This window comes from Hydra vulgaris, chromosome 03 (assembly GCF_038396675.1).
Source record: "Hydra vulgaris chromosome 03, alternate assembly HydraT2T_AEP".
NCBI classification, from domain to species: domain Eukaryota; kingdom Metazoa; phylum Cnidaria; class Hydrozoa; order Anthoathecata; family Hydridae; genus Hydra; species Hydra vulgaris.
Window position 1 is genome coordinate 24,185,001 of NC_088922.1, and position 20,000 is coordinate 24,205,000.

Here is a 20,000-nt window from a genome sequence, read left to right on the forward strand (position 1 = left end):
TTAATAAAAATGAACATATAAAAGAAAAAAACACTGATTATTGTAATTGTAAACAAAAAATAGATTGCCCTCTAAATGGAAAATGCCTTTCGAAAAATGTAATTTACAAGTGCATTGTTTCCTCACAAAACAACCCTGATAAACAATATATTGGCTTAACCGAGGGGGAATGGAAAAAACGTTATGCCAACCACAAACAATTGTTTAAACACAAAAACTATTCAAAAGAGACTATGCTGTCAAAATATATTTGGGATTTAAAGGAAAAAAATAAAAATTTTAATTTACAATGGTCTATTCTAAAATCTGCCCCTGCCTATAATAACATTTCCAAAAAATGTATGCTATGTTTGCAAGAAAAATTTGAAATAATTACTCATTTAAATCAAGAAAATTTATTAAATAAAAAATCTGAATTAATTTCTAAATGTAGGCACGAAAATAAATACCTCTTAAAAAATTATAAAAACAAATGACCAAATTAAACTATCCCCATTCCAAAGAAAATTATTTCATAATTACTTTCTGTAACTTCCCGTTAACAAAAAAATATAGTAATTAAAAATTTTTTATAATAATTTATAACTTCCTGTAAAATATTTTTTTTCTATAAATTGAATTTTTTTTGAGATTTAGTAACTCTTCCTGATGATCCAGCAATGGTGAAACTTCAAGTCGAAGATAAAAGTTAGATAAATGTTTTTTACTAATTTATTATTGCTCTGTTCTTTAAGAACATTGAGCACTCTATTTGTAAAATACACTAACATAATTTACATATATATATATATATATATATATATATATATATATATATATATATATATATATATATATATATGTATATATATATATATATATATATATATATATATATATATATACACATACATACATACATACATACATACATACCGACCTCAATCCTTTAGAAGTTGGCATCAGTTCGGCAAATAAAATTTGATACAAAGGTCTTACCATAAAACATAGAAATGATGTCGGGTATTTTTTGTTGGCTTAAAACACTTTTTGGTCGGCATTGCTGAATGCTGACCCTAATTCCAAGGGCTGATATATATTCATACACACATACATACATACATACATACATTCATACATACATACATACATACATATATATATATATATATATATATATATATATATATATATATATATATATATATATATATATATATATATATATATATATATATATATTTTTTTTTTTTTTTTAATTTATTTATATATACATATCTATCAGCCCTAGGAATTAGGGTCAGCATTCAGCATTGCTGACCTAACCTGAAAGTGTTATAGGTTGGCTAAAAATTGCCAACCTCCTTCGTTATGTTTTATGGTAAAATCTTTGCATCAAGTTTTTTTGCCGACCTGATGCTGACCTCTAACAGTTTAAGCTTGGCAATACATTAGCAACCTCGTTTTTACTAATTCCGAGGGCTGATTCTGATTTCTGATAATTCCGAGAGCTAAACTTATTAGGTTAACTTATTAATTTATTTTGTTTATACAAATGTAAATTTTTTTTGCATGCAAACTAATTCAAAATATTTTTTTACATCTTAACATTTTTTTGAAATCTTTATTTGTGCCTTACCATTCAATAATAATCATTTATTTGTCATTTTTCATTAGTCTTCATCAATAACAACTTGATATAACAACTTTTATTAAAAAGAGGGGGTTAGTTATTTTGTTTGATATACATTTAATGAAAAGGATTTAATTATTCAAATTACTTTATTTTCTTCTACGTTAAAAATTTTAGCTATGCGCTTGAAAATTCTATAAATGTTTTATTACTAATCTGAAACAAATTAAATTTTTTTTTTTAGATATGTTAGCTTAAAAAAAAGAAAAAAACTGCATTGACAAATTTACTTTTTTTTTTTTTTTTTGGTTATAAATTGAAATAATTTTGATAGCTTTAATTAATACTATAAATACTTACATACTTCACTTGATTCAATAAATTAAACTGGTGTTAAATGAAATAAACTGAAATAACTTTAAAAAAAAAATTAACATGAATAATCTCAGTTAGGGTTTTTTTTTTGGTAAGGGAATGAAATGTTAATAAAAAAGGGGAAGTGTAAGTTTTTGTTCCACAGTATTAAAAATATATGTTATACATTTTGGAAACAAATTTTTAGTTAATAAATTTAGGTTTTAAAACAATTTTTTATATTTTTGAACAAATATATTTTTTTAATGCTTCTTTATATGCATGTTTATCTTGTAATTACTTGTACTAATTATAATCATTTTAAAGTAAAGATGTAATAATGAAATTTTTACATCTTTTTTTTACTCAGAAGTTAGTTTTAATGAGTAAAGTAAGCCTAAACCAAAAACTTAACATAAGCTTATAATTGCATAAAATTAAATTTTATTTTATGAGGCAAAAAAGTTGGCACATGGAATTTTTTTTGGCATAATAAAATATATAAGTACACAAATAGTGTCATCTCTAGCTGATGAGACAATAAACATATAAAACTCAATAAATATTTCTAAAATTAATACCATAAAATTGTTTTAGATTTTTATTTCAAATTTGAAATCACTGCTAAGTATGTAGATACAAAAGTTTATCCAAACATATTTATTACCAATATAATATATAAAAGTATATATAACAAATATATACAATATAATATATAAAAGTATATAAAATCATGTAATTCTAATTTTTTTAATTCTTTTTTTGTTGTCGTATTTTATTTTTGCTGTTGTCTACTACTTGGATGAAGAAAACAATATAAACATTGCTTTGCTTTCCAAATGGGAGAATCTGGTTTTAGTGAAAAGTACTTAGTATGATGTATATACAACCCTTAAAGTGTTTCATTGTATATACAATTAATTTTGTTATAGGAAAATCTTTTAACCCTTGCAAACAAGTATTATTTCTAAATATTTATGTGTGTCCATGGTAATATTTAGATCTCCCTATATTTATGAACGGTATGTGTGTTTATGGTAATAGTTTAGATCTTCCTATATTTATGAACGGTAATGTACTCGATAAGTCATCTACCCTTCATCTTCTAGGATTAACTCTTATTTTTAATCTTTTTAAAAACCATATAATAAATCCGTTGCAAAATTAGCATCTGCTAAGGTAAAGCTCGAAGTGTCGAGCTCGATAAAGAGATACCTCTTTATCGAGCTCGACACTTTCTTACTCCGGATTCTTTTCTCTATCTCTATAAATCTCAAATCCAGCTGTATGGAATACTGTTGCCATATCTGGGGCAGATTTTCTAATGATGCCCTATTCTCTTTCAGGCAAGGTGCAAAAATGTATTATAAACATAGTTGGACATGCTCTTGCAGCCAACCTCCAACCTTTTTCACATCATAGTAATGTTGCTTCTCTTACTCTTTTCTACAAATACTATAATGGGCACTGCTCTAAAGAGCTAGTGTCTCTTGTGCCATCTACAAAAATTTATTCTCGTGTTACTCGTCATTCAATGAAGTCTCATCTTTTTTCTGTGACTGTTCCTAAGTGCTCTAAAAACTCTTATTCATCTAGTTTTTTTCTTTGAACATTAGTTCTTTGGAATTTGCTTCCTTCATCTTGCTTTCCTGATTCATATAATTTGCAATCTTTTAAGTTGTCTGTCAATCATTATCTTGCTCTACAATCTTCATTTTTTCTCTTTCAGTAACTTCCAACTTTAATTTGTGGTTGTTTGCTAAAAAATTAAAATATTTTATTCATTTTTTTGGTTACTATTTTGTATTTATAATATAATTAACAAATTTCCTAACAGTTTTACAATAATTCTCTGCATTAAAGTTTTCTTTGTTTATTTACATCTATGAGTAATAATGTATGTTATTAATGTCAAATATTAACTATTTTTTGTTTAAATTTGATTTTTCCATATTTATGGGTTTCATTTATTTACAGCTAATCCAAATGCATGTTCTTTAATTGGAGATCAGTGTTCGGTATGTTTTTATATTACTAAAAAGTTACTTAATTGCCAAACAATTAAGATATTTAATATTTTTTTCAATAAAAATAGCAATATTTATATAATATTTTATATTTATATAATACTTGTAACTGTGTAAAAAATTTTTCTTTATTTCTTAAAAATGTTTGCATCTTAAAAAAATAACTTTCATTATAGTAATTATAATAATTAAATGATTATTTTCAAATGTTGTATAAATTTATTTGATATATGTTTATATATATATATATATATATATATATATATATATATATATATATATATATATATATATATATATATATATATATATATATATATATATATATATATATAAACTCATTTTTTTAACATAATAACATGGTCATTAATAATCAATTATACTTTTTTTCTTATATCATTGACAGTGTCATTTTATTTGTTGTTTTTAAGAATTGGATTTTTTGTTACCACTGTCACAGTTATGATTGTCATGACAAAAAAAGCATAAAAATGCTTTTAAAACTTCAAGTAAAAACTATGAAACTCAGCATATAATAATATTAATATGTGCTAAATATACACACCAAATGATTTTTTTCGCTGCATTAAGACTGACAAAGTTGTTTTGTTCAGAAGTGGTAAAAAGTAAGCGTTACAACCATCATGCTACGTAGAGTTACTTTTTGAAAAAAGTTAAAGATAATGCTGTATTTTTTAAATACTAAATTATATGATAGTATTTTACATTTCTGGAGAGTTTCAAGAAGATTCCATTTTCGGTTCACTTTTAATAGCTTAAAGAGTGTCAAATTTTATGACCGTCATTCTCGCGGAATTGCATATATATATATATGTATATATATATATATATATATATATATATATAGACACACACACACACCACACACACACACACACACACACACACACACACACACACACACACACACACACACACACACACACACACACACACACACACACACATGTAGGCAATTCCATTTTTTACTTACGCTACATGAGCAACAACTTTATCAAATGTTAAATAAAATTTGAGTCTGGCCAAAAAAAGGGCAAACTTATTACTGAAAATGCCACAACTTATATTACACGGAAAACAAGGTAAAAAATTGCTTCAACTTTTAGGTCAGATTTCTGCGAATCAGTAAAAGCGGTTTGTATTAGAAACTTTCACAAGATGTTGAGAATTATATAATAATTTAAAAAATGTATAAAATTTTATCAGAGGTGATCGGCTAAGGAAAATAAACTGTTTTTTTTTATGTATTTAACTTACGTTACTGAGCTATTATTATTGTGGATTTTTTATATCTATTATTAAGAGTTAGAGTTACATAACAAAAGAATTGCAAAAGTATCGAACTATTTCGTTAAAAATAGTTAACAAAGGAAATTTTTAAAAACTGGTGGCACTCTTCCGGAGTGATTTTTCATAACATTTATGAAAGATATTGTATCAAAAACAAATTTTTCCGCAAGACCAAGAGCAAGTATAAAAAATTATTTTAGTATTACACATTTATTAATATTTGTTTGAATCATTTAAATAAGAAAATATTTGGTTTGTCGAAGTTTTTATTTACACTTCTTACGTTTAGGCGTATTGGCTTATTTTCATTAGGTTGAACTTTTAAAATGCTGCAAAGTATTTACATTTAAATCTTTTAAAATATTTTTGACGTAAAAACTGCTATCGCAGTTAGGAGAGGGGTCCTGGTATATGTGATCCTTTGTGACTGGAGGTAAGGGGTTAAGAATTGACAAATATAGGGTGATGTGCTTTATGGATGACCCATAATTTCATTTACAAATGATTTGTTTTACTAAAACAAAAATAAAAACGATTTTAACTGATTTTTTATATATTAGGAGAATAGCAAATAGATTTTTTTTTTTTAATGTCAAATTACAAATATTTATTTAATTCATATTTTTATTTATGTGTATTTATATGTCAACTAAAATAAGAATACATAAATGAATAAAAAAGCGATAATATAATTAATTTTAATTAACAACAAAAAAAATTATTTTTTTTTCCAAATTCTTCTAATATAAAAAGTTTCATTTAGAATCTTGTCATACCAACATGATTTACTTAATGACGTAATTCATTTTGTAGACAAAAACTTAATGAAAAAGCGCCAGAACTTTACACAAATTTAAAATAAAAATGTGCTTTAACTAAGCATCATTATTCAAAACTTCATATGTAAAAACGTAACATTTAATATTCTTTCACATATATTATTAAAAAACTAAGGTTTTTAAACTAAATTTTAGAAAAAACAAAACTTTATTATATTTTTGTTAACTTACATTACATGAAAATTGCAATAGTTTCTTAAAATATATATATTTTAAAAATTATTAATTTGACCAACAACAATTTAAACATGTTAGCTCCATTTTCACGCTAAATTAATTCCGATTATCCAAATAAATTCATTGTTAAAATAACATCTTACACTGATACCTTTTTTATCATGTGACATTGAGAAAAACCGTAACTTTCGGAGGCACAAAAGTGACTTAAATAAATATTCATTTGCTAAAAATTGACGAAAAAAAGAATAAAATTTGACTACATTTTCATTTTCCGCCATGGAATCACCCATATATATATATATATATATATATATATATATATATATATATATATATATATATATATATATATATATATATATATATATATATATATATATATATATATAGATATATATATATATATATATAGATATATATATATATATATATATATATATATATACATGTACATATATATATATGTATATATATATATATGTATATATATATATATATATATATATATATATATATATATATATAAATATATATATATATATGTATATATATATATATATGTATATACAGTATCGAACAAAACGAGTACAACCAAATAATGCTAATTTAGTATCTTTCTTTAAAAGTGCTGCATTTTTTCAATTTAGAGAAATAACTATTTAGCTGTTTAGAGACAAAGTTCTTCAAGTTTTATTCATCACAAAGTTCATTATTCGTACACGAAAATTAATAAATTAATCAAAAGTATTAAAAAAAGTTGATTTCCTTCTGGACAAAACAAGTGCAACTCGACAAAATGTTGACCAAGCTGTATTTCGCTATCAATATTTCGTGGCGAATCCGAAAAAATCGAAATTTTATTGGCATATTCCATTCAGCATGAGGTAACATAACATCTTTCAGGATATTTTTATACATGAAACAGTCCATTATTCTATCATTTCGATGTATTGGACCTAGCCCGTCAGCAGAAAAACACTCCCAGACCATTACATTGCCTCCACCATGCTTCACAGTCTTATGGCAGTAACGTAAATTGAGGCATTTTCCAGCCGGTTGACGTACACAGCAAATGCCATCGCTCCCAATGATGTTGAACTTCGATTCATCACTGAACAGGACAGTTCGCCATTTCTGCACATTTCAGTCAATATGAGATGTAGCAAACAGGAGTCTTTTCTTCTGGTTTTTTAATGAAATCAGCGGTTTCTTTGCAGGGCGTCGAGAAAACAATCCGGCTTCAACAGCACGTCGTCTGATTATTCGGTCCGACACAGGCAGCTCTAATTGCTTTTGTATCTTGACTGATGATATCCAGGAATCCTTCTTGACGGATCTGATGATCAAAGAACCCTCTCTAGAAGTGGTGGAATGCGGTCTTCCACCTTTGTTATCTGCTGCCAACTTCCCCGTAGAACGATATTTGGAACATAGTCTTGATACGGTCCATTTTTTCATGCGATATTTATCACAAATACTTTTTTGTGACATTCCACTTACGTAATCGCCAATAATTTTCTTTCTTAGTTCCAATCCAAGACTGTGGGGAGCCATTTTTGCACTTGAAGTCATAAAAATAATAAAAATAAATAATCACGCTTCTCAAGGCTTACCGTGTTACATTTACCTTGTGATGATACAATAATGCTTTGTGGAACACAACGTCTTAGTTGGATGTGGACTGTATTGATGTAATGAAACACTTGTTGTATTTCACTTCTTGTATTGACGTTCTTCGATAAAACACTTTGATAAAACTCACTTCGATAAACTGTCTTAATAATACTGACTGATTGACTTCCATATACTGACTGAATTACATGTCGATTTACATGTCTCTTATATAGTAAAATGAACCTGTGTGAACCTGTTCAGGAAGATTCTAGATGCTTCTTTTCGATGCTTCTGGAAGCTTCTGGATGCGTCTGGATGCTTCTGAATGTTTCTGGATATTTCTGGATGCTACTAGATGCTTCCAGATGCTTCTTCTGGAAACTTCTGGAAGCTTCTGTATGCTTCTGGAAACTTCTGGATACTTCCTTTAATTATTAAAAAACTTCCGTGACGTTGACACGGACCAGACTTAAGAAAATGAAACAAATCAAAGAAGCTGCACTTATTTTGTCTGCTGCAAAATGGCGCTTGTCAATGAAATTCTGCCTGTGTGCTGTCACCTGTCAGCTAATTGCTCATGTCATGGCATGCTATGACTCCAGACTCCTGAACTGTTTGCTGTGGTAGTATATTTCGTTTTGTTTTTAAGACATGTAAAATTAGGAACACTTTTTAGAATTGTTCAATGTTTGTTGCAAATGTTTTGTCCAATAATGTATATATATATATATATATATATATATATATATATATATATATATATATATATATATATATATATATATATATATGTGTATATATATATATGTATATAGATATATATATATATATATATATAAATATATATCTATAAATTATGTATAAAATATGTAAAATATATATATAAATTATGTATAAATAAATGTATAAGTAAAAAATATATATAAATTATGATAAATAAAAAAAATGTATAAATTATGTTAGTGTATTCTAAAAATAGAATGCTCAATGTTCTTAAAGAACAGAGCATTAATAAATTAGCAAAAACGCTTATCAAATTTTTAGTTGTCTTTAACAGGGTGTTTCTCCATCAGTAGGTTCATCAGGAAGAATGTCTAAACATCAAAAAGTTCAAATTATAGAAGAATTATTTCACAAGAAGTTGGGAATTGTTATCATTATTTATGTAAAAACTGTAGTATTTTGCAACCAGTATGTTGCCTCAACTTCATTAAATAATTAAAAAATCATGAGAAGAATTCTTTAGAATTAGGATAATTTTAGACTGGTCATTTGTTTTTATAATTTTATAAAAGAAACTTATTTTCATGTCTGCATTTAGAAATTAATTCAGATTTTTTATTCAGTAAATTTTCTTGATCTAAACAAGTAATAATTTCAAATTTTTTTTTGTAAACATAGTATACATTTTTCGGAAATGTTATTTAGACAGGCACAGTTTTTAGAATAGACCAGTTTAATTTAAAATTAATATTTTTTTCTTTCAGTAGCCAAATATTTTTTGATAGCATAGTCACTTTTGAGTATTTTTTATGTTTAAAAGATTGTTTGTGGTTGGCATAACATTTTTTCCATTTGCCCTTGGTTAAGCCAATATATTGTCAGGGTTGTTTTGCAAGGAAACAATGCATTTATAAATAATATTTTTTAAAAAAAATTTGCCTTTCATAGGGCAGTCAATTTTTTGCTTGCAGTTTTAATTTTTAGTATTTTTTTCTTTGGGAAATTTATTTTTATTAATTAATGCAAAATTATGGCCTTTTATAATTCTTTTAATATTTTTTGTACAGCTATAGCTTACCTTAATAGTGTTTCTGTTAAAAATTTTGTGCAATTTATTAAAGGAAAGAAGCGTTTTTAAAATTAGTTTGTCAACTAATTTTAAAAACGCTTTTCCGATATTTGTTGAAACATTTTTGCTGTACAAAGGGTTGAACCAAATTATATTTCTATTTCGCTTTTTTGCAATTTTTGTTTTTTAATTTTAGCTCGAAATTTTTAAATCTGCTTCGTACACGCGTTTGGAGGAGTTAAAAATATTTTCATTAGAAGAGTTTTGAATTTGTCTATTATTAATTGAAATAGGAATTTGTTTTAAGATTTGAGGAGGATGATTTGAATTTATATTAATATACGATAATTCATTATTAGGTTCATTATAAGGCCTATAAGAATTTTTCGAGAGGTTAAATGTGACATCAAGAAAATTCACAGTTTTTAAATTAATGTTAAATTTAAATTTAAATTTGGAAGCCAATGTTTTTGAAAATTTTTATAATATTTTTTCTGATTTTGTCAAGTTGAGGCCCTGATTTTTTTTGCATCATTATTAAATCATCTTTGCGATACAAGCCTCATTGATTAAAATGAACTATTTTAGCTAGGGAGTTTAATATATATAAGCCTACAAATTCGCAAATTTCTGCTCTGTCGTAACTTCCCATTGCTACATCAAAGCATTCATGTGGTTTTTTTCTTCCACATCTTGTTATTATATTATAAATAGAGTAAAGTTTTTCTGCAATGTTTAATTAGATGAATAGTATCGACTGTAATTTCAGTGTGGATTTTTCCAAATTCTATTGTTATCTAAAATTTCTTCTGTAATTGACGGGTAAAAATCACTAATATCAAATTGTATAAATGTGCATTCATTTTTATTACTAATTTTAGAAAACTGATTTATCAGTGGTATTTTTCCACTGTTGCAAAGTTAATTTTTTTTGAATAATGTTATTTATTTCGTCTAATTTAAACGTGCTCTAGTTCACTTTTTGTAGCCTACAAAGGAGTTTATTTTTAAAATTTGGTTTATGATCTTTTAGTGTGATAAATGCTTGTGCTGGTGTGACTGATTTAATTCTAGCTTCTAAATTAATTGTTTTAGCAATGTTTTGGCCTTCTAAATTAATTGAATTTTCCAAGTTTTTCTGGGCTTTTGCGTAATTATTAGAATTATTATCGCGCAGTAATTTATAGTGATTATCTGGGGCAATTTGGTATATGTTGTTTGTTTTATCAGCAAAAACTAAAATATTAGGGTTTGATTTTATATTATTAATGTCTAATTTGAGTTCCTTTTGGAAATCATTGTTAATATTTTGAAATTTTATCGTTTCAATCAAGTGTAATAAATCTTTTTCAAAGTTCTCTAGGTTGGGAATAAATGGTGGGGCGTTTTTTGTTTTGAATCCAAAATTTACTTTTTGGTTATTTTCAATTATAGGATTTTTGTTGTTTTCAGATTCTAAGAAAAAATGGGCTTTCCAATGAATTCTTTTAGTAAAGTGTTCTATTTTTTTAATTAAAGTAATAGTATAACTTTTTTTGTCTGGGATTGAGATATTTTTTAGGAATAATTACAATTGTTAGTTTCCAAGTTTATATTATGTAAAATACAAGTCAGAGTGCTCAACAAGTATAAACCTGGAGCTTAATATATAAATTATGTTAATGTATTCTACAAATAGAGTGCTCACATAAACGTTCTTAAAGAACATTTAGCACTCTATTTGTAGAATGAAACCCTGGTATATTTCCTAATTAATAGAAGATAATTAGTTCACAGAGCTACTTGTAGTCCCTCCTGTTTAATGTCTTTCTAGTCAATTCACTTTTGCAAAACTCTCTGGCTTCTTTTGCAATGTTATACAGGGATAATCCAATCTGAAGCTCTTTCAATCAAACCTGATGATTTTCTCCATCTTGTCCACCTCATTCATTAAAAAAATCATGAGAATTCTCATGATTTTTTAATTATCTAATGTAGTTGAGGCAACTTCCTGGTTGGAAAATACTACAGTTATTACATAATTAATTATAACAATTCCCAACTTCCTGTGAAATAATTCTTCTATAATTTGAACTTTTTGATGTTTAGACATTCTTCCTGATGAACCTACTGATGGAGAAACACCCTGTTAAAGACAACTAAAAATTAGATAAGCGTTTTTACTAATTTATATGTAAATATATCTATATATTTATAAATATATATATACCCACACACACACACACACATATATATATATATATATATATATATATATATATATATATATATATATATATATATATATATATATATATATATATATATATATATATATATATATGTATATATATGTATATATATATATATATATATATCTACTATAGCATATTTATGTGAGTACTTGCTAACTTTTTTTGCTTATCTAAATCGATACAGCTTTTTTAAAAAAAGAAGAAAATGAAAAATAATGAATGAAAAGATTGCTGCCCCATTCCAAACCCTCAGTTGATGTAGCAACACTCCACTGCGAGTCAGGCTATTTTGTCAGTCAATGTATATACTGAAGCCCTCGACAGCAGGCTATTTGAGTATTGCACCACGCTGTTCATCTATATAAGCAGTATAAGATTATTATATACTCAAAGTAATGGCAAAAAGAGTATTGTGACTCTTTTTGCCATTACTTTGAGTGTAATGGTCGCCGTGAGTTCTGTGCAAACACTCACAAATGAGTAACGGCAGCAGCAGCAGGAGCAATAAGATTAAATTCAATATTTAGATATTATAAGATAAAACCACCATACTAAACATTTTTTATAAGTTTACTAAATCTATGTTTAATACTTTTTTGGGAAAATCGTAAGTTTAATGAAAAATTGAGGATGTTAAACAGTGGTCAGTAGGGCACGAACCCTTATCCAAAGAGAAACCAGAAATACGCATTTTTTGGCTGTACAAAAAATAAAACCCACACTTCTTAAAATTGATACTGCCAAGTGTTTTAATAAATAATGAAGAACAAATGAAATGAAGAACCATGTGAATGAAGGGCCAAGTGAAAGTATTTCAATTTCAATTATTAGGTCAATCAATAAGTAATATATTGTATAATAAATTATAAAATCAGGAAGACAAGATGAAGAGAAAAAGAAGCAACATTATGACAATGTGATAATGGTTGCAAACCTGCTTGCAAAAGCAGGTTTAACTATGTTTACAATGTATTTTTGTACCTTGTCTAAAAGAAAATGGGCATCATTGGAAGATCCGCCCCAGGTATGTTAATAGTATTCCATACAAGGACAGATTTGAGATTTATGGAGATAAAGAATAGAATCCTTAGTAAGAAAGTGGTAAGCACGATAAAGAGATGCAACCTTAGCAGATGCTAATTTTGCAACTGATTTGATATATGGTTTCCATGAAAGATTAGAAGTAAGAGTTAATCCTAAAAGAAGAAGGGTAGATGATTCATTGAGTACATTACTGCTCATAAATATAGGAAGATCTAGATTATTGCAATAAAGATTAGCTGAAAAAAATTGAGTTTTATCTGAGTTAAAGTTCACCAGCTACTGTGAGCCCCAAGCAGAAGAAAGATCCTTTTCAAGCCAGAATGCCCCCTCCAAGCAATCAGAGACTATTGGCTTCTTATCAAGACAAAAATAAATGATAGTATCATCGGCAAACAATGCACTTTAGATGTGAGAATTTCTGGGTGATTGTTGATATAAATTAAAAAGAGTATAGGGCCAAGGATAAAACCTTGAGGAATCTCTGAAGTTACAGGATATGAGGAAGAGTGCTGTCCATCAAAGACAACTTTTATACTGCAGCTGGTAAAGAAGGATTCAATAATCTTAAAGATGTTACATGATACACCATAAGAAGAAAGCTTATGGAGAAGACCAGCATGCCAATTTTTATTAAAAGCTTTAGAAATGTTGAGAGTGATAGCTTTAGCTTCTCCACGTCTATCTAATGCATGATCAAACCTATCAGTTATTAGCATTGACAAATCAGCAGTAGATTGAGATAAAAATCCATATTGATGATCAGAAAGTAAGTTATTAGATTCAAGATGAGAGATTAAGCATTTGTTAATTAAAAACTAAAAAGCCTTGCTTTTGATAGGAAGAAGACTAATTTGATGGTTGTTAGATAAGTCAGATCACTCTCCAGAATTTTAAAAAATAAAAATAACAGATGCTGCTTTCCAGCAGGCTGGAAAACAAATCTCTGATAATCACTTGTTAAATACTTTTGAAAGTATAGATGACAGCTCCGAAGAACACTTCTGCAAGACTATAACAGGTATGTTGTCTGTACCACAAGCTGTATATGAGTCTAAGCAGGAAATCACTTTAGATACAGAAGCTGGAGTGATAGGAAAGCCAGGAAAAAAATTAACCTGTTTGTCGGCTATATCAGGTAGATAGTAACTAGTGGAATCAAGAGATGATGTAGATGAAGTTCTTAGTAAACAATTCACCTTCGTCTTTAGGTGAGGTGACAAAAATCAGGGTGATGTTGTTATCTAAAGTAGATGATGTTATTAATAGTAAAAAAGATTTAGTAGCTCAATGTTTTAAAATTTGACTAGCGCTACTAATTTTAAATATCTAAAAAAATAACAAAAGAGCAGTAGTGGTTTTTAATTGCCAAAGAAGTGAAAGGTAGTTAAAGCATTATTAAATAGTTGGCAACAACACTGAAACCTGCTTAATGTACATAAGTCTGAACATCTTTTTTGTTATTCTAATAAAGAATAGCAACAGATTTTATGGATATTATTTTTTCTAATTTAATTTTAAATATATTAGTTTAACTATTTTTTTTTAAATATTTAAATGTTTGAAATTGGTTTTTATATTTTATAGACACCACTTCATCATGCAGTTACTAATGGAAATCCTAAATGTATAGCTGCGTTACTTGAGTATGAAATAAATTTTTATTTGAAAAATAGTAGTGGTAAAACAGCACTTGAACTTGCAGAAGCGAGTTGTACACGTGAAGGCCGTTATTGTGCTAATCTTATCAAGGAAGCTATTGGTATAATTTTTTAATTACACATGCACACTTAATATTTGTATTAAGCATATTTTTTTAATTTATACTTTTATTATTTTATATTAAGCACACTTAATAAAAAGTGTAAAATCAACGATTTCTGAACAACAAAAATCAAATAGTTTAATTTTTTTTGAATCTTTTTTTTTTTTGTTGAAAAAATATGAAAATACTTAAGTACTAAAAATTTGAAGAAATCTCTTAAAACTAATTAATGTAAAAAACAAAAAAATGTATTAAATAATTTTAAAATTTGACAAAAAAAAAAAAAAAAATTATAACTAATTGCAAATCTTCTTGACAAACATGTCTTTTTGCAAATTCAGTTGATGACAGTTAAAATTATGTCATTATGTAAATAAAGTTTCACTTAATCATCAGTTTCTTTTTCAGCAAAAATTTGCAATGGCATTGTGAGTTTACAATTGTTTTTGCATTTTTCGATTACGAGTTCCTTTGCTTTTTTTCTCTTTTTGAGATTGTAATTTGTAACATTACAGCAAACTGCATTTGGAATTTAAAATTGCTTAAATTTATTTGAATGTGACTGACCTTTATCTTAGAAAAAACTTAATTTAATTTAAAATTTTTTTTTTCATTCTCTCCTGTACTGCTTTTTACTTCTCAAATCTGCTGGTAAAGAAAATGATTGTAAACACTGTGGCAATTTTGACATTGGTGGATTTATTTTATTCTAATATTTTTCTGTTTCTGATTAACAAGTTGATTGATTGACATGTTGATTGCTGTTTTTTATTTTTTCTAATATTTTCATATTCCTGCTTTAACTAAAAAACATTCACACCCTAGAATTAAAAGTAAAAAATTTTGTTTTCATTATTTAAATATATATATTTTTTTAATGTTACAAGAAGTGATCAAAAAATAATGTGATAAATTTGTGCTGATTTTTCAGCAATAAATTGTTTAGCAACATTTGTTAAAGTTTTTAAAAGTTCTAGCATAACTAGACTTTATTTTCCGTTCTTCAAAAATAAGAGTTTGATATATTAAATAATATTTGATATAAAAAATAAGAGTTTGATATATTAAATTGGCAGATTAAGTTATTATTTTTCAATTATAATAAATGTAATTATTCATATTTTTGTAAAATAGTTATAATAACTGCGAAATAATGAAATTATTTTTCTGCATAAAAATACAAATTAAAAATTACTTAACTAGTCATTTAAGTTGTGGAGCTATTTTTAGGGAGATATACATTTATTTTTTGTGAGAATGTTTCATTCATCTGTAACTGTATGTTTTTGACTAGATTTTTTTGGAAATATATTTCTTAAATAAATTCCAACTCATTTGAAAATTATGAGAAAACAGAGTTTAAGATTTAAAAACAAGCACAAATGCGAACTAGCAAATATGCGAACTGGCATAAGTGCGCTAAAAGAATTTGAAAACATTGACATAAGTGCAAACTGGCATAAGTGTGAATCAGTTGCAAAAACTAGCACAAATGCAAACTAGCATAAGTGTGCTAAAAGAATTTGCAAATATTATAAGTGCGAATTGACATAAGTGGGAACTGACAGAAGTGTGAAGCAGTTGCAAAAACTGACATAAGTCAGTGAAGAACCCAGAGTTTATTTGGGGATACAGTCTTTCACAGGAAGACATGCAATCGCATGTCTTTATATGACCAGGCAAATTACATTTTGCTTTGATGATTTGACCGCGGCTATTTCAAAAAACATTGTAAAAATACGCTGAATGAAAAATATTCTGAATTATACCTTAAGTAAAATAAATTACATTAAAACTTTGAACAAATGTTTTTATATTAGCGAAACGCTTTTAAATAAAGTAACAGTTTACTGATAATGTCTTTTTTTTATAAGTATAATTGGCAGTTGTATATATATTTTTAATTTATAATATATAAATTGTTTAAGTGTGCATTTTTTATAATAAACGTTATTAAAAATTGTTTTGTCTTTATAAACAATGAGATTCTATGACAACGAAAGTCTTTTTAACGAATTTTAATATAAGAATAATTAAAGTTAATACATTTGAAAAGATAAACAAAATTTGGTTGAAAAAAAAAAGACAAATGTTTTAGAAAGCCGTTACAATTAAATAAGTTTGATCTTAAATGCTTTTATATTATCGAAACGCTTTTTAATGAAGTAACAAAACACTTCTAATGAATTTTTATAATAAGTATTAAAAACTGTTTGTTTTTTTTACTTGTATAATTATGTATTTTTTATGATAAATGTTTATCTTTAAACATATTAAAAAACAAAAAACAAAGTACAAATGTTAAAACAAAGAATGAAGTGATTTTTTAATGTGTAAATTAAATAGACTAAGCATTTTAGTTTGATGAGTTTTTTTTTGTGCGTGTGTTTTTGCTTTAGTTAAGTATTTTTTTTATTTTCTCTTTCATTAAGATTTTTTTTTCTTTTTTTAAAGTTTTTTTTTTAGATAAGTTTTAGTAAGTTTTTGTAACGCATTTTTAAATTTTGAAAATATGTGAAAAGCCGTGGTCAAATCGTTAAAACAAATTTTTTTTTGCTTGGTCATATAATTGCGTGCGATCGCACATCTTCCTGTGAAAGGCTGGGATACCGCTTTTTTTTCGGCAACATTGAGGGGGTGATGTTTTTTAGTCCCCCCTCCTTCTTCCCTAAACAGGTGCCGCAACAATAATTTTTAATCATCATTTTTTCAATAATCATTTATGTTTATCTTGTTTAGTTTTATCCTATAATAAGGAGTTGATTTACAGGCATTTTTTTGAATACATGAATTTACTATGGACGATGTTACTTTAGATACAATAAGAAAGCTATTTTATTTAAGACTTTAATAAACGCTTTTGTTGCAAATACCTTGCTATCAGTAAATAATTATTGAAAATTGTTTAAAGTACTTTAAACATTTATTAACTATATTTTAGAAAATTTAATTTTAGTAGTTATTAATGTTTTAAATAAATAGTAATTAAATGTTTAAATACTTTAAACAATTTTTAATCAATATTTACATTACATAATATATTTAATATATTTACATATATTAAATCCCGTAATATTTGTAAAATTAATAAAATAATTTTACATCTTGTATTTGAATTAAAAGCATAAGCATTTAATAAACGTATTTACTATTATTTTAATTTTAAAATTTTGATTTAAATTTAAAATTTTTACTTTTACTAAAGTTTAATAATTTTCAAAGTGATTTTAAGGTGCCTTTTAAATTAAAGATAGTTAAAGAAGAGATAATTATGATAATCATAATTTTAAAAATGTTATATTTTTTTGATTAAAAAGCATATTGTATTTTAAAAAACATATGTAAAAAAATATATTTTTTTAATGATTAAGTATAATTTAAAAAATTACGTTTAATAAATAAATTGCATTTACTATGGGTTATTTTAATTAGATTTTAATAAAACTTTTAAAAAGTTACTGAAATCTTTATTTTTATTATTTTAAAAGTCAAAAAGAATATTGAAAAGAAACTTCGTCGAAAAAGTTTTTTGCTTCGTTTTTTCATTTTCCTTACTTAAACTAAAATAGCAAGCTTAAGATCAAAAGTTCATTCATTCAAAAATTAGACTCGCGCCAGAGTTATGAGGAAATTTTTTACTATTTTTCATTTATTATCAAAAGCAGTTTACTCTCAATTATTAAAAAACCAAAGTTAACTTTACTCTGAATGGATATTTTAAAATCTTTCTATCTTTTAAAAAAGCAAATTTTTTATACAATTGTTATAAAATTTTGCAACAAGTTTTTAAAGTTAAGTTATGTAAAAAAGCAATTTCTTTTTAATTCATTTTATAGTCCTAAAAAAAAAAAATGAGGTAGCTAAAATAAACTGAAAATTATTTATATACTACTGCATTTAAAAGTGAAATTTTTTTTTCTATTTTTCATAAAAATTAAAATAATTTTTAGGCGCTATTTTTTGGGCACCTTTACCGCTCAAGCAGTACTAAAACAGGTCTGGGTTCGTCCCTGAAAGTTCGAACCGGCATAAGTGCAAACTGGTATAAGTTCTTAAGCATTGGCATAAGTGTGAACTTATGCCAGTTCACACTTATACCAATGTTTGCATATTCTTTTGGCGCACTTATGCCCATTCGCACTTTTGCCAGTTCACACTTATGCCAGTTTTTGCAACTGCTTTGTGCTTATGATAGCTTGCACTTATGCCAATGTTTGCAAAATCTTTTATCGCACTTATGCCAATTCGCACTAATGCCAGTTTTCAAAACTGCTTCGCACTTATGCCAGTTTGCACTTATGCAAATGTTTGGAAATTTTATTTGGCGCGCTTATGCCAATGTTTGCAAGTTCTTTTGGCACACTTATGCAAGTATTTGCACATATGCCAGTTCCCACTTATGCCACTTTGCACTTATTCTTTTTTCTTTATTTTATTTGATATTAAGAAGTTTTCTTCATATCAAATAAAATTTGAAAAATTTCTTTTTCCTTAATTTTTTTTTCCATAGTATATGAAATAAATCAAATTTATTGCATATACTATATTTCTTATTGCTGGCACACATAGCTCATAGAATACTTTATTGGTTCTTTGTAGAAATGCTGCTATTGCATTTTTTTTTTAATAACTGCTATATCATTTTCTTTTTCATCAATGGCTGAAAGTTTTTTTTGAATATCTTATAGGAATTCTCATTAAAAGAATCTATATATTCCACACCACTTTTGATATTGTCAGGTTCTAAAAAAATCTTCATTTACAATCCATTTAGAAAAAAAAAACACATTTAAAAACAAATCATGTTTAAAATAACCTAAAAAATTTATTGAAAAGCCTAATTCATTTTTAATTATTATTTATAAGCCAGTTTATTTATAATTAATAAATTCTATATTAGTCCTACAGTAGTTAGTTACATCCATATTCATCCAGATTTTAAGTCCCACAGTTACCATAGTTACCAAGTTAAATTCTTTTATTTTTTTCTAACCCTTTAGAACTTAGCTTTATTTATTTTTATAATTTGGTAAAGCTTATTAAAGCCTTACATTAAAAAGAATATATTGCATTTTTTATGAAAAATTTGCGTCAGCTGCTATGACCATACATCCTGTTATTTAACGGAAAAAACTCATCTCATGTTTCTGTAAATAAATGGATATTTCTGTTAAAATACAATGGGATTTTTTTTTAAAGAATGAGAGATTTTGTCATCCCAGCTGCTGAAT

The 20,000-nt window shown here is 26.1% G+C and overlaps 1 protein-coding gene across 2 annotated transcripts in view; it reads left to right on the forward strand.

The window, feature by feature from the left end:
- LOC100214462 (leucine-rich repeat serine/threonine-protein kinase 1) overlaps positions 1-20,000 on the forward strand; it is a 194,574-nt gene that overhangs the window by 2,707 nt on the left and 171,867 nt on the right. For both annotated transcript variants that reach the window (XM_065792717.1, XM_065792719.1), the window contains exons 2-3: positions 3,944-3,984; positions 14,592-14,766. In XM_065792717.1, the coding sequence (XP_065648789.1) occupies positions 3,944-3,984; positions 14,592-14,766 (216 nt within the window). The remainder of the gene's footprint in view (positions 1-3,943; positions 3,985-14,591; positions 14,767-20,000) is intronic.